General features: G+C 49.9%; 3 protein-coding genes across 3 annotated transcripts; all 3 read right to left on the reverse strand.

Moving 5' to 3' along the window:
• Positions 1-325: 325 nt before the first annotated feature.
• Positions 326-1,628, reverse strand: LOC128720002 (zinc metalloproteinase nas-1-like). The gene is made up of 2 exons (XM_053813648.1): positions 1,301-1,628; positions 326-1,236 (listed from the first exon to the last, which is right to left on the reverse strand). The coding sequence occupies exons 1-2, from the start codon at positions 1,626-1,628 to the stop codon at positions 326-328; spliced, it is 1,239 nt and encodes a 412-aa protein (XP_053669623.1).
• Positions 1,629-3,957: 2,329 nt separating this feature from the next.
• On the reverse strand, positions 3,958-4,967 carry LOC128731048 (astacin-like). Its single transcript, XM_053824146.1, has 3 exons — positions 4,961-4,967; positions 4,578-4,919; positions 3,958-4,520 (listed from the first exon to the last, which is right to left on the reverse strand). Exons 1-3 carry the CDS (start codon positions 4,965-4,967, stop codon positions 3,958-3,960), a joined length of 912 nt encoding a protein of 303 aa, XP_053680121.1.
• A 456-nt stretch (positions 4,968-5,423) lies between these two features.
• LOC128731059 (astacin-like) lies at positions 5,424-6,641 on the reverse strand. The gene is made up of 3 exons (XM_053824157.1): positions 6,632-6,641; positions 6,046-6,387; positions 5,424-5,986 (listed from the first exon to the last, which is right to left on the reverse strand). Exons 1-3 carry the CDS (start codon positions 6,639-6,641, stop codon positions 5,424-5,426), a joined length of 915 nt encoding a protein of 304 aa, XP_053680132.1.
• Between the last annotated feature and the right edge of the window lie 5,000 nt (positions 6,642-11,641).

Below are 11,641 nucleotides of genomic sequence, written 5' to 3' on the forward strand. Positions count from 1 at the left end.
TGGTAGAGAAGCGAATGTAAACTTAATCCTCTAACGTTCAGTGAACACATCATCTTGCTACCGATGAGTGAGCTATCAGTATCGGTTTTATTGCAACGAGCCTTTCCCAAGCACCTGAAAACGATCGTCGGATGTGTGAAAGCGTTTTTGTCGTCATGCTGACAAGCGATACCCATTGTTTGCCATCAGTGGATCCTCCCGGAAGGTACTAAGGATGCTTCAGATATCCACCGATCTCGGATGGTTGATGCTACTTGCGGTTTATTTTGAAAGTTCGCACGGGGCCTGTTGTTAACAGTGAGTCGGCTGGAATGATGGCATGTTTTCAACCGAGGCTGAAGAAATTAAACAGTGGCAGTGACCTGAGCAACTCAAGGAATCGAGTGATCGGTACCTCGAAGAGCGTCGTAAGTATTCCCGTGCGTGGAATCAGCGTCGGGAAGGTGCGAATGGTCGTAGTAGTCCTTGGAGCGGTCGTGGTCGTAGTAGCCGCCTTAGTAGTGGTCGTAGTAGCCGCCTTGCTAGTGGTCGTAGTGGCCGCCTTAGTAGTAGTCGAGGTTGCCCCCTGAGCAGTGGTCGTAGTAGCCGCTTTTGAGGTAGTCGTCGTCGTCGTCGTAGTAGCCGCCGCTTTAGTGGTAGTGGTCGTGGTAGTAGTCGCCGCCTGAGTCGTAGTCGTAGTAGTAGTACTAGTACTGTTGCAGTACATGTAGTTGATGTCGATGATATCGGCCGCTGAGAGGCCATTATCGTTTCCAAAATCACCCGTCCATGGTTTCAGGTTGTTCATGACCGGGCGCGTATTGCTCGCTGCCGCCGCGTACTTCGAGTAGTGCATAACACTGCCGTAGTCGTACCCTCTACCGTACAGCACCACGTCCGTGGCGGCCATTTTGGCAAAGTTATCCTGATAGAATGTTGCCGTCTGATACTGGGGATCGAAAGCTCCCTGGTCAATCGACACCCACTCATCGCGATCAGGGCGCGTGAACTCGTGATAGAAACCGATCGAGTGCATCAGCTCGTGAGTGGCCGTGCCGATGTCCACGCATTCCGGACTCTGCAGATTGACCTGGTTCTCGCTGTTCAGCGTGCTGCGACCGACATACGACCAACATCCCGAGGCACCGTTGGTAATCGAAATGTAGAGGGCCTCGGTCGTGCGAGGGACAAATCGCACGCACGTGTTCGACGCGAACTGCCCCATTGCCGACTGGATGACGGCGATCTGAGCAGAAGCTGAAAGAAAACCACCGAAGTAAGTCACTCATGCAAGAAAGCACACTCAAAAGAGAATACTTACTGAAGGAACCCGTAATGACGTACGGTACGACGGCATTTGGCCAACGGGCGTTTTTGTACACTGTCGTTGAGACACCGTTCCGTTGACGTGGTGCTCTCTCCATGATGTCCATCTCCTTGTACACTCCGGCACCAAACTCGAACGGTCTGGGATTGCGGGTTTTGGTGCCACTGATCGGTTTCGCTGCCCTGCCTGCGTGATGCTCACGCAGCTTCTTGCCAACGTCCAGACTGGGTGACATAACACCGCGAGCTTCCGTCCAGTCCAGAAGGCTGGCCACGAGCAGCAGCGCACCGATCACGAACAAACTTCCCCGGCCGTAAACCATGATGATCGACGGCTTTCAATGGACTGTATCCTGTAGCCTTGGATCGCTTGCGGTTCTTATAGGCGTTGATCGCACAATTCGGTCTATTGTGAGCGTCCGTGGATTTTTTGTTGTTGCCTCCGGTGAGCTGAAAAACAATCCCATCAGTTTGAAAACATATTGAACCGCTCAATCCCTATCTTTGTTTCGCTCGTGCCGTACAATGAACGTTTTGGCACATGTTTCTTGCACGCTAATAAATAGAAACCACGAATAAGAGCGCTAAAAATACGGAGGGTGCAGTTGGCTAGCATCTATGTCGTCAATGTGTGCTCATTTTGTGTTGGGTGTTTTTGAGTTTGGTGTATTATTCCGTTACCAATAAAGCTGAAAACAAGCTTTCTCCTGATGCTCTAATTTTCATTAATAAAGGAATTGTACTTAATCATCATCCGATAGTTCATTCAATCGTAGGCTAGGAAACATGTAGCAAGCCTTCACAAAGTTATATGTGTGTGTTTTATTTTGGAAAATGCATCTACCTTCACCCATTGAAGCAAACTCCCATCTCGCTAATGGGAGATAACCGAATGGAAGACGAACCGGTTTCAGAACGAACGCATCACCATCGCTACCCGCTCTATCAATTCAATCAATTGGCAACTGACGAATGTAGACCTTTCCGTTACTCATGCCTTAGGCTCGCCAATCCGTACACTGCATCCTTTTGTCTTGCAGCACGTTTGGGCGGGCGTTCGGGACGCACGGGCAAATGGACTGCATTAAATCCTCGCCTCATCCGATGCCAATCCGGTGTCACGGAGAGCTGAATGTATGCCGATTACCCTCCGGGAGGCGTACGTATCTCGGGTTTCCGAATGGTCCGGTGCGGTTTACTCCCGGGACGTCGGTTTGGCACCGGCACAGGACTTGTAAATCATACCCTTGAGAAGAAGGACGGTTTGCGGTGATACCGGTGGCTGATGAGATTACGAACGAGGGAGTCCCATATTTGGAAGAATGCTCTGGAAGTCCCCTCAGGTCTTGGTCCGGGGGTCGTGCGGTCGACCAAGGATTGTCCGGCATTCTCGAATGCATCGCGCCCGCTGCGAGAATGGGACCGTTGCTCGGTGAGTTCGCATTATTGTGCTCGCCTGAGGTGGGTCAAGTTTTCCAACCCATGGGTTACGTGTCATGTCCGGTCTCATTGAGCGACTGTCGAACGAGCCGTCGCATTCGCATTGAAGCTTCCTTGCGGCGACGCCATTTTCCAGGAGTGGTCGGCTCGGTCGGCCCGAATCGAAGCGGCGGACCGGCGAGAAAATGGTAGCGCAGATTTAGAAGTCAAGACACATGCCACCGTAACTAGGGCAATTGTGCGAAGGTGCACGTTCTTCCTTCTCTGGCTGAGTGGGACGACAGGTGGGAGTGCCTGTTTACGTGTCGCATTGGCCCCGAAGTGCTCGGTGGTGGCTTCAAGGACCGCACGTCCATGAATGGATGAATGACTGCAGATGAAATATGTATAATCAAATCAGAGAGAATTTTCCCAGATTGTCTATTATAGCGTCGTGCGGTTTTTGGTGTGGCTTGAGGTGGCGCATCCGCCGGGAGTGTGGGCTCCGGAGGGCCATCACGCTTGCGGTTTTGGTTCGATTGCCTGATGCCTTTGAGACGGTCCTGTGAATGTTGTTTGCTGGCTGTTTGTCTGGATGTCGTCTCACGACGTGCTCGATACAGCGACAATCGTAGGAGGCGATGTTTTGATATCTGTCACTTTGCCTTACACCAATCGATATGTCATGGGCACATCAAAGCGGCGGAGAGAGAAAGTGAACGAGAGTCCTGATATGGAGCCCGTTCGAGATGTTAAAGAGACGCGAAAGTACCTGAGTGAAGGGTTTCGAAATGGCGAATATTGAACCCGTCGCATAGGACAGCATTCCCGTTGACATGATGCTTTTGCCCTGTTCACTCTTTTGATGATGGCGCTGACAGTTGAACTTAGTATTCGCTTGGCAGATTTGCGTTTGACATTTGGTAAAGTAGGCGAGGGCGTATTTTGAAGTATATAATCATACTTGTGGTTCTGGTGCAAGTTATGGAAGGTTCGGAAGTTGTCAAGGGAGTCATCGTTGACCGTACGAGTACATCTTGTCACGATGATGTCGTTTGCACGACAGGCTACTAAGAGATATTGACATTTGACAGAATTCTCAAACCACGTGTCATTTTAAGGTACACTGATATACTGCGGCCTTGAAGATAGAAACAAAACAACTGTATTTATAGCAAGTCAAAGCACTAGGAATTATATCTGTAACTCATATTTTCATATCTATTGCCTTTTTTACGCCTGGGTAGTACCATTGCAGTACATATAGTTGATGTCGATGACATCTGCTGGGGAGAGACCGTTCTTATTGCCGAAATCTCCCGTCCATGGCTTCAGGTTATTCATGACCGGACGAGATTCGTCGGCCGCAGCTGCGTATTTCGAGTAGTGCATGACACTTCCGTAATCGTATCCTCTACCGTATAATTCAACCGCCTTGGGGTCCATCTTGCCATAGTTGCTCTTAAAGAACGACTCGTCCGTCTGGTATTTCGCTTCGAAAGCCATACGATCGACCGACACCCAATCATCGCGATCGGGCCGAGTGAACTCGTGATGGAAACCGATCGAGTGCATCAGTTCATGTACTACGGTACCGATCTTTACGCATTCCGGGTTCTGGAGGTTGACCTGGTTCTCGCTGTTCAGCGTGCTGCGACCGACGTACGACCAACATCCAGAGGCACCATTAGTGATGGAAATGTAGAGTTCTTCGCTCGTGCGAGGGACAAATCGTACACACGTTGACGCCGCAATATTGCCCATTGCCGACTGGATGACGGAGATCTGATCAGAAGCTACAATAACGATACACTTGTAGTCGTTGTTATAAAGCGCTAACAAGATCCACTTACTGAAAGAACCCGTAACAACATACGGTACAACAGCGTTAGGCCAACGAGAGTTAGGGGAAGCTCCTAGTGAAACACCGTTCCGTTGACGTGGTGGTCGCTCCATGATGTCCATCTCCTTGTAAATGCCCAAACCAAATTCGAACGGCTGAGGGATGCGAGCCTTGCGTCCGTTCGGCTCTTTGGCGAGTTTAACGTGGAATTCGCGCAGCTTTCTTCCAACTTCTAGGCTAGGCCTCCAAGCGTGTTGCCCTTCTACCCATTCTGAAAAGCCACAAACGAGCACCAGTATACCGGGGACGAGCAAACTTGCTTTTCCCATGGTGATCAACGGCTGCTGATGGACTGTGTTAGATTGATTACGGTTGCGTAGTTCTTATATATACTTTCCATTCGCACAATTTGGTCGATTGTATCGATCTTTTTTCAAAACAAAATCGAACTCAATTCCATCATTGTATGGAAGTACAAAGATCGCTAGCAAAGGGCTATTTTGACGTGATATTTGTTGTGCTCGATCGGGAGGAACCACATTGCGTTCAAGGACGTTAGCACAGAACAGCGTTCCTGTTGACACGATGATTTCGCCCTGTTCACTCTTTTGATGATGGCACTGACAGTTGAACCTAGTATTCGTTTTGACAGAGTTGCGTTTGACAATTGGCTAGTAGACGAGGGTATATTTTGAAGTGTGATTATGTTGCGATGGAATCACAACACGTGTTATTTTAAGGAACACTGGTATACTGCATGATATTGACGGTGGAAATAAAGCAGTTGTATTTGTAGTACATCAAAACACTAGGAATTATATCTGTAACTCATATATTTCAAATCGATTGCCTTTGTTTACGCCTGGGTGGTACCATTGCAGTACATATAGTTGATGTCGATAACATCTGCTGGAGAGAGACCGTTCTCGTTGCCGAAATCACCCGTCCATGGCTTCAGGTTGTTCATGACCGGACGAGATTCGTCGGCCGCAGCGGCGTATTTCGAGTAGTGCATAACACTGCCGTAGTCATAAGCTCTACCGTACAACTCGACGTCCTTTGGATCCATCTTGCCATAGTTGCTCTTAAAGAACGACTCGTCCGTCTGGTATTTCGCTTCGAAAGCCATACGATCGACCGAGACCCACTCATCGCGATCAGGCCGAGTGAACTCGTGATGGAAGCCGATCGCGTGCATCAGTTCATGTACTACGGTACCGATCGTTACGCATTCCGGGTTTTGGAGGTTGACCTGGTTCTCGCTGTTCAGCGTGCTGCGACCGACGTATGCCCAACATCCAGAGGCACCATTAGTGATGGAAATGTAGAGTTCTTCGGTCGTGCGAGGGACAAATCGCACGCACGTAGACGCCGCAATATTGGCCATTCCCGACTGGATGACGGAGATCTGATCAGAAGCTTAAAAAAAAAGAAACCATTACAGTTGATGTAATAAAGCGCTAACAAGATAGACTTACTGAAAGAACCCGTAACAACGTACGGTACAACAGCGTTAGGCCAACGAGAGTTAGGGGAAGCTCCTAGTGAAACACCGTTCCGTTGACGTGGTGCTCGTTCCATGATGTCCATCTCCTTGTAAATGCCCAAACCAAATTCGAACGGCTGAGGGATGCGAGCTTTTCGCCCATTTGGTGCTTTAGCAAGTTTAACGTGAAATTCGCGCAGCCTTCTTCCAACTTCTAGGCTAGGCCTCGAAGCACGTTGTCCATGGACCCATTCAGAAAGGCCACAAACGAGCACCAGTATACCGACGGCGAGCAAACTTGCTTTTCCCATGGTGATCGACGGCTGCTGGCGGACTGTGTTAGATTGATTACGGTTGCGTGGTTCTCTTATATGCTGTGGATTCGCACAATTTGGTCGATTGTATCGATCGTTTTTCAAAACAAAACAAAATCGAACTCAATTCCATCATTGTATGGAAGTACAAAGATCGCTAGCAAAGGGCTATTTTGACGTCGCATTTGTAGAGCAACGATCGGGAGGGACCACATTTCGTTCAAGGACGCCAGGTGCGTTAGCTTGTACCGGGCGCTCTCTTACAATAACCCATAACGCCCCATTCCTGTGAATCATGATAACAATCGAAGCGTTAGTACGGTAAGCATAGCCCATAAGCAACTCTTTTCAACGTAAACCCTCTAAACAGTCGATGCGGGATCATCCAAATATACCAAAGCTCCCACCGGCACCGGAATTATTTCAAACGGCGCAAGCCTGTTTGCTAATCCCAATCTGGAAGCAAATTTAGCACCGGCCAGGCAAAACAGAACGAGTGGCAGCAAAAACACGCAAACACTCGAACGGGAAAGGTAAACTCGCTTTCGCTAATACACGGATGCGGAGTGCAACGCAAACAGACAGGCTATGGTGCGCGTTATTGAATCATCATCACTTCGGCACCGTTTCGTCTCATTGGCAAGAAATCTGTTCCACGCCCGTAGTTGGCCGGTTTTACGTAAAGCCGTAGTCAAAATAAAGCCAACATTGCGGGCTCGCTGGCTTTTCCCCGTTGGTGCCGTTGGTTTCCGGTGGTTGCTATCCGTCCGGCACAGACAGTCCGGTGCAGTGCTGTGTCGGTTTGATTTGGTGGTTGTGCCATTTCTTTTTTTCTGTTGCCATCGCTATAGCCTCGCTCTATAAGCCTGTCCTGAAACGCATCAAAATGTGTGCAGTATGGTCGGAGTTGAGCGAACACGAAACGAAACAAAAATTCCAAAACGCTTGCTTTGCTCTATCGCACGATCGTGACCAGGCGTCTCCATGGTTGCGCAATAAGAGAGAGAGAGACAGAAAGAGAGAGAAAAAAAAAAAACAGAAATAACACGGATGGCTGAGAAATCGGGTTTAAAAATGCGCCCGCCTTTTCTCCCGGACCAGTGCCCACGGCTTACCGGATGTTCCAGTCTTTCCAGTGGCCCCCTGGTGAACGGTGACAGTGACGATGAAGGTGGCCACGCGTCAATCCGTGTCTACTGTGGTGCCGCTTTTTCACATCCTTCTTCCGGGACCAGGCCGGACGTGTTTGCTGGCGAGCGCACCCGGTTTTGCTAAAGCGCACAGATAAAGTTTTCAATTTACCATCCCCGTGGTGGCCACGGCCGTCCATTGACTTGGGTAGACTCGGACTTGGGCCTCGGTACGACTCGCGAACCGACAAATCGAATCAATCGAACTAAAAACAAGTCAATTATGAAAGCTTTCAGTTGTCCATCCACCGAGACCGGCAGGTTGACGAACACGACACGATACGGTACGATATTTGACATCCTGCGCGGTGCGCCAAAAAGACAAAACGAGTGCTCGCGAGGATCTGGGCGGATGGATTGACTTACCTGAATGGACGGTAGTTACATTTCCCGTGCCGTGTGAGTATGCTTTTAATTGACTCGCCACGTCCTGCACCACCGGAGCACACGAAAGCGCTTTCTCTTACCATGTTGGTAGTCAAATATTGTGAATTTTTCCCCCATTCATCGTTCTTTTCGAGCGAATTTGAGCTACCCTTTCGAGCTGAGCAGAGAAAACATGTCACGGTGCTTCACGAAGTCAAGTCGTTCAATCCCCGTGGGTTTGCGGAATGGGTGCTTTTGTATTCACAGGAAATTATCTACCTCCATTTGAATGAGTTCACTTCGCACACTGAAAGTAAGCGTTTGTCCTAGCTGTGCATGGAATTAAGTGGATATCCCCACGAGGAGCAATATTGATGAATGGTTTTCAACTCGCCTGTATCGAGCATTGTTTCGAGTGCCTGGGAAGGATGTAAGGCTTTTGAAAAAACCCCAACGAAGTCACCGGAGGTTACGCTTTAGTTTGATTAACCCAGCAAAATCAAACAAACCACACTACACGAGAATTGCTGAGGTTTCGTAAAAACAAAACAAAACAAGAAGCCTTAGAGCCCTTAAGCTTGAGACCCCTGTGTTTTGGTAAAACGTGCCTACTAATCATGGACGTACTTTTTCTCCGTCATTGTTTACGAACACACTCGGGGCCCATGTTCAATGGCCAGCCACTTGCGTTGAGGTGAGCTTTCGCAGCAGCCAATTTGTTTACTCCTTACGTTGCCGTCGTCGTCGTCACTGGAAAAGCCCAGGAAAAAAAACCAGCACCACCAAGCGCCCCGAAACCCGTTGCGCTTGAAAGGACTACCTAAAAAGCCCGCCAGGATGGGCGAGTTTATCCGCATCGCTCGGGAAACGGTTTAATCTGACCGAAACTGGCCGATGTTTACCTTTGATGTTTGCGCTGGCCGGCATTCGGCACAAATTGGAAATGCGAGCACGAGCCTGTGGACTCGGCCACAGGTACCGGACTCTTTGCCGATTGGGCTAGCAATCAGTACCGTGCAACGGGTCGAAATCGCAAAAAAAAAACGTACATCGTAAATAACCGGACGGGAAGGGACAGAAGGCGAAGCAGGAACAAGAGCAAAAAAAAAAGTGCGAGAAAAGAACACGGCACCTGAGCAAAGCAACGAAGGAAATTGATTTTTCCTTCGACCGAAGAATCGAAACACAACCGCTGTTTGATCACCCTGTCCGGGGTCCGGGAGTTTGCTCGACCTGATTGGCCTTCCGGTTTGGTTTGGTCCTCAGGACTCGTCAGGAACCGAATCAACCGAGCTAAATGTGTAAGCCAAAAGCGGGATGGTAGGGTGGATTGGGCAGAAAAAAAAAGAGAGCCGTGTATAAATAAAATCCACCAGCTTCAGGATGGAACCGGACGATTTTTGTTCTATCATTATGCGTCTTATTCGCTCCTTCTCCTTCGCTCCTCCGAAACCGGCTCGGGTTACATGCGTCGCTCCATTAGGAAGCCATTACACCGGGTCAAAGGGCGTCGGTTTCCGCTCGAACGCGCCATGTCACTTTTCCCGCCCCAAATTCCACCCCACGCGAATCCGACGCTACAGTGTAAACACGCTGCGTTTGAGGTGCTTCGAAACGAGGCCAACCCAACGGATTCACCGGAACCGGTGATTGGGGGGTCGCAATAGTCGCAAGGATAATAACGAAATATTTAGGTCAGAGCGGCAGCAGCTTTAAGCAAACAGTTCGAGAAACAATTCGGTCTCGGTCTCGGTTCGGGGTACCTGTTTATGAGAATATCCGTGTTTGTTCGAATTTTATTAATATCTTTCCCGAGCGCACGGGAAACGAGCTGGCTGGCTTTTTTTTGCCGTTTGCCGTTTTCGTTGCGAGAGTCGTTTACTTACCAGCTCTGGGTGGGTAGTGAAGTGGTGATTTTCCTGGTTTGTTTTTATGAGCGCCCGGTAAGGTATCCATTTCATGATCCAAACTTCGATGACCAACACCCACCCACCACCCACCCAGCGGTAGCAGAAGGAACGGATTATTGTACGTGTGTGTGTCCTGGCGAATATCCTGTCCAGCCCGGTTGGGTATATTTTAAAAGATGTATCGAAACCCGGACCGGCATCGAAGCCAATCTCGTCCGTCTCGTTCGTGAAGGACACATTCTGCCACCCCCGACTAAGACGACTTGGTTGCGCATGCACTCGGCCACCGGAAACCGGGTTGCACCCGGGGGTTTCCGCCCTTTGAAACATATTTGTCCGTCGGTTAAGCTGATTTTTCCATCTCCCGGGGGGGTTGGATTATTCGGGGGAGGGACGAGATCCCTTTTTTCCGGGCTATCCGACAGGACTTCGGCGGGGTTCCGGATTGTGGGTGGAAGGATGGCAAAAAATAATACTACCCTGCCGGTCCGCCTAATGGTCCATTCGAGTGGAAAATCTAATCCTCGAGCCGGACTCGTAACTGAGCCGGAGATTTACCGTACGGCAGCTCGAGCGCACCGAGGATCCGTTGGAGACTCGGAGATCACGGGCAAAGTCATCGTCTGTGTGCGGATGGAGGACACGAGCACACTCGATCCGAGCCGATAGGTGGTCAAGCCGGTTTCAGAAGTGGCCAGAGAAGCCTGCAAAAATCCCTCAGAAGATCCGAGCTGTTCGATGGGGGATGGTAGTTTTTCGGCCGAGAACACGACGATGGACGAAGCCTCGAAGGAAGCCGTCCGTTGCTTCGTTGGACGACAGCAAAAGTCCGGAAATTAAAACTTTCCCAGCGTCGACACCGACCAAGCTTCGGGTCGGGATGGGGTCGAAGGATCTGCCGGCGATAAAGCACACGTCCGCGATTGTGCTTATAAACTGCTAGACAAACGAAATCAATCAATAGAGCGGATGAATGCAGCTTGGCCGCCCACTACCGGCTGCAGCCAACAGGTTGAACAACCGAATAAACTTGAGCGTGTGTGTGTGTGTGTGAGAGAGAAAGAGAGGGAGAGCAAGAGAACCGAAACTCATGCCGAAGATCGCAGATAATTGACCCAATCGGACCGCGCTCGCACAGTTGATGAAATGAGCTGCCATTTCCCATTAAGAGCTTTCGACTCATCCCGTCGTTCCCGAGGCCATCGATGGTAGGGTGGCGGTGGTTAAGCCTTAGCCTTGAGCTGAGAACGGTTGCAATTGGCAAACGAAACATTTGCCACCGCGTGGGAGTAGCAAGGAAAAATGGAAAAATGAAAAAAATAAATGGCAGTCGTTCACGGCACCACCTTGGCGGCATTCGTGCATCGACGGGGAGGACGGATTTAGAAGACAAATTTTCCACTCCACGGAAGCAGACATTTTCCATAATCATCTTCAGGCGGGTGGCGTGGGGTAGGGTGGGTTTGAGGGAAGGGAAGGGCTAATCGGATTATATTTAATTTCTGATATGATCGAAATATCATTCGCTGGCGCGCCGGCAAAAACCCGGAATCGGTGGCGCACTTCGAGCGACTTTCCGAATGCTGTTTATGCTGCTCGGGGGTAGTGGTGGGTGGCATGCGGATGCGTGGGTGGGGTAGATTATTTCGCCCTTCTCAGTTCCACGTGGGGGGTCGAGTATTTTCCACCAGAAGGGAACCGTTCTCGGTTTGCTCGGTTCGCTTAGAAGACAGGACGAGGGCGTACTCGTACAATGGGCGGCTTAGGCGATTCTCCCACAAGGGAGCGCAGGTGTTGTGCGTCTCATC

This window comes from Anopheles nili, chromosome 2, assembly GCF_943737925.1.
Source record: "Anopheles nili chromosome 2, idAnoNiliSN_F5_01, whole genome shotgun sequence".
Classification (NCBI taxonomy): Eukaryota; Metazoa; Arthropoda; class Insecta; order Diptera; family Culicidae; genus Anopheles; species Anopheles nili.

Bases quoted from the DNA above. Each gene is read 5' to 3' on its own strand.
- LOC128731048 (XM_053824146.1), bottom strand. The intron at 4,521-4,577 runs GTAAGTGGATCT...TCGTTATTGTAG, and splicing joins TGTTGTTACGGGTTCTTTCA to CTTCTGATCAGATCTCCGTC.
- LOC128731059 (XM_053824157.1), bottom strand. The intron at 5,987-6,045 runs GTAAGTCTATCT...TTTTTTTTTAAG, and splicing joins CGTTGTTACGGGTTCTTTCA to CTTCTGATCAGATCTCCGTC.
- LOC128720002 (XM_053813648.1), bottom strand. From the start codon at position 1,628: ATGGTTTACGGCCGGGGAAGTTTGTTCGTGATCGGTGCGCTGCTGCTC. The intron at 1,237-1,300 runs GTAAGTATTCTC...GTTTTCTTTCAG, and splicing joins CGTCATTACGGGTTCCTTCA to CTTCTGCTCAGATCGCCGTC.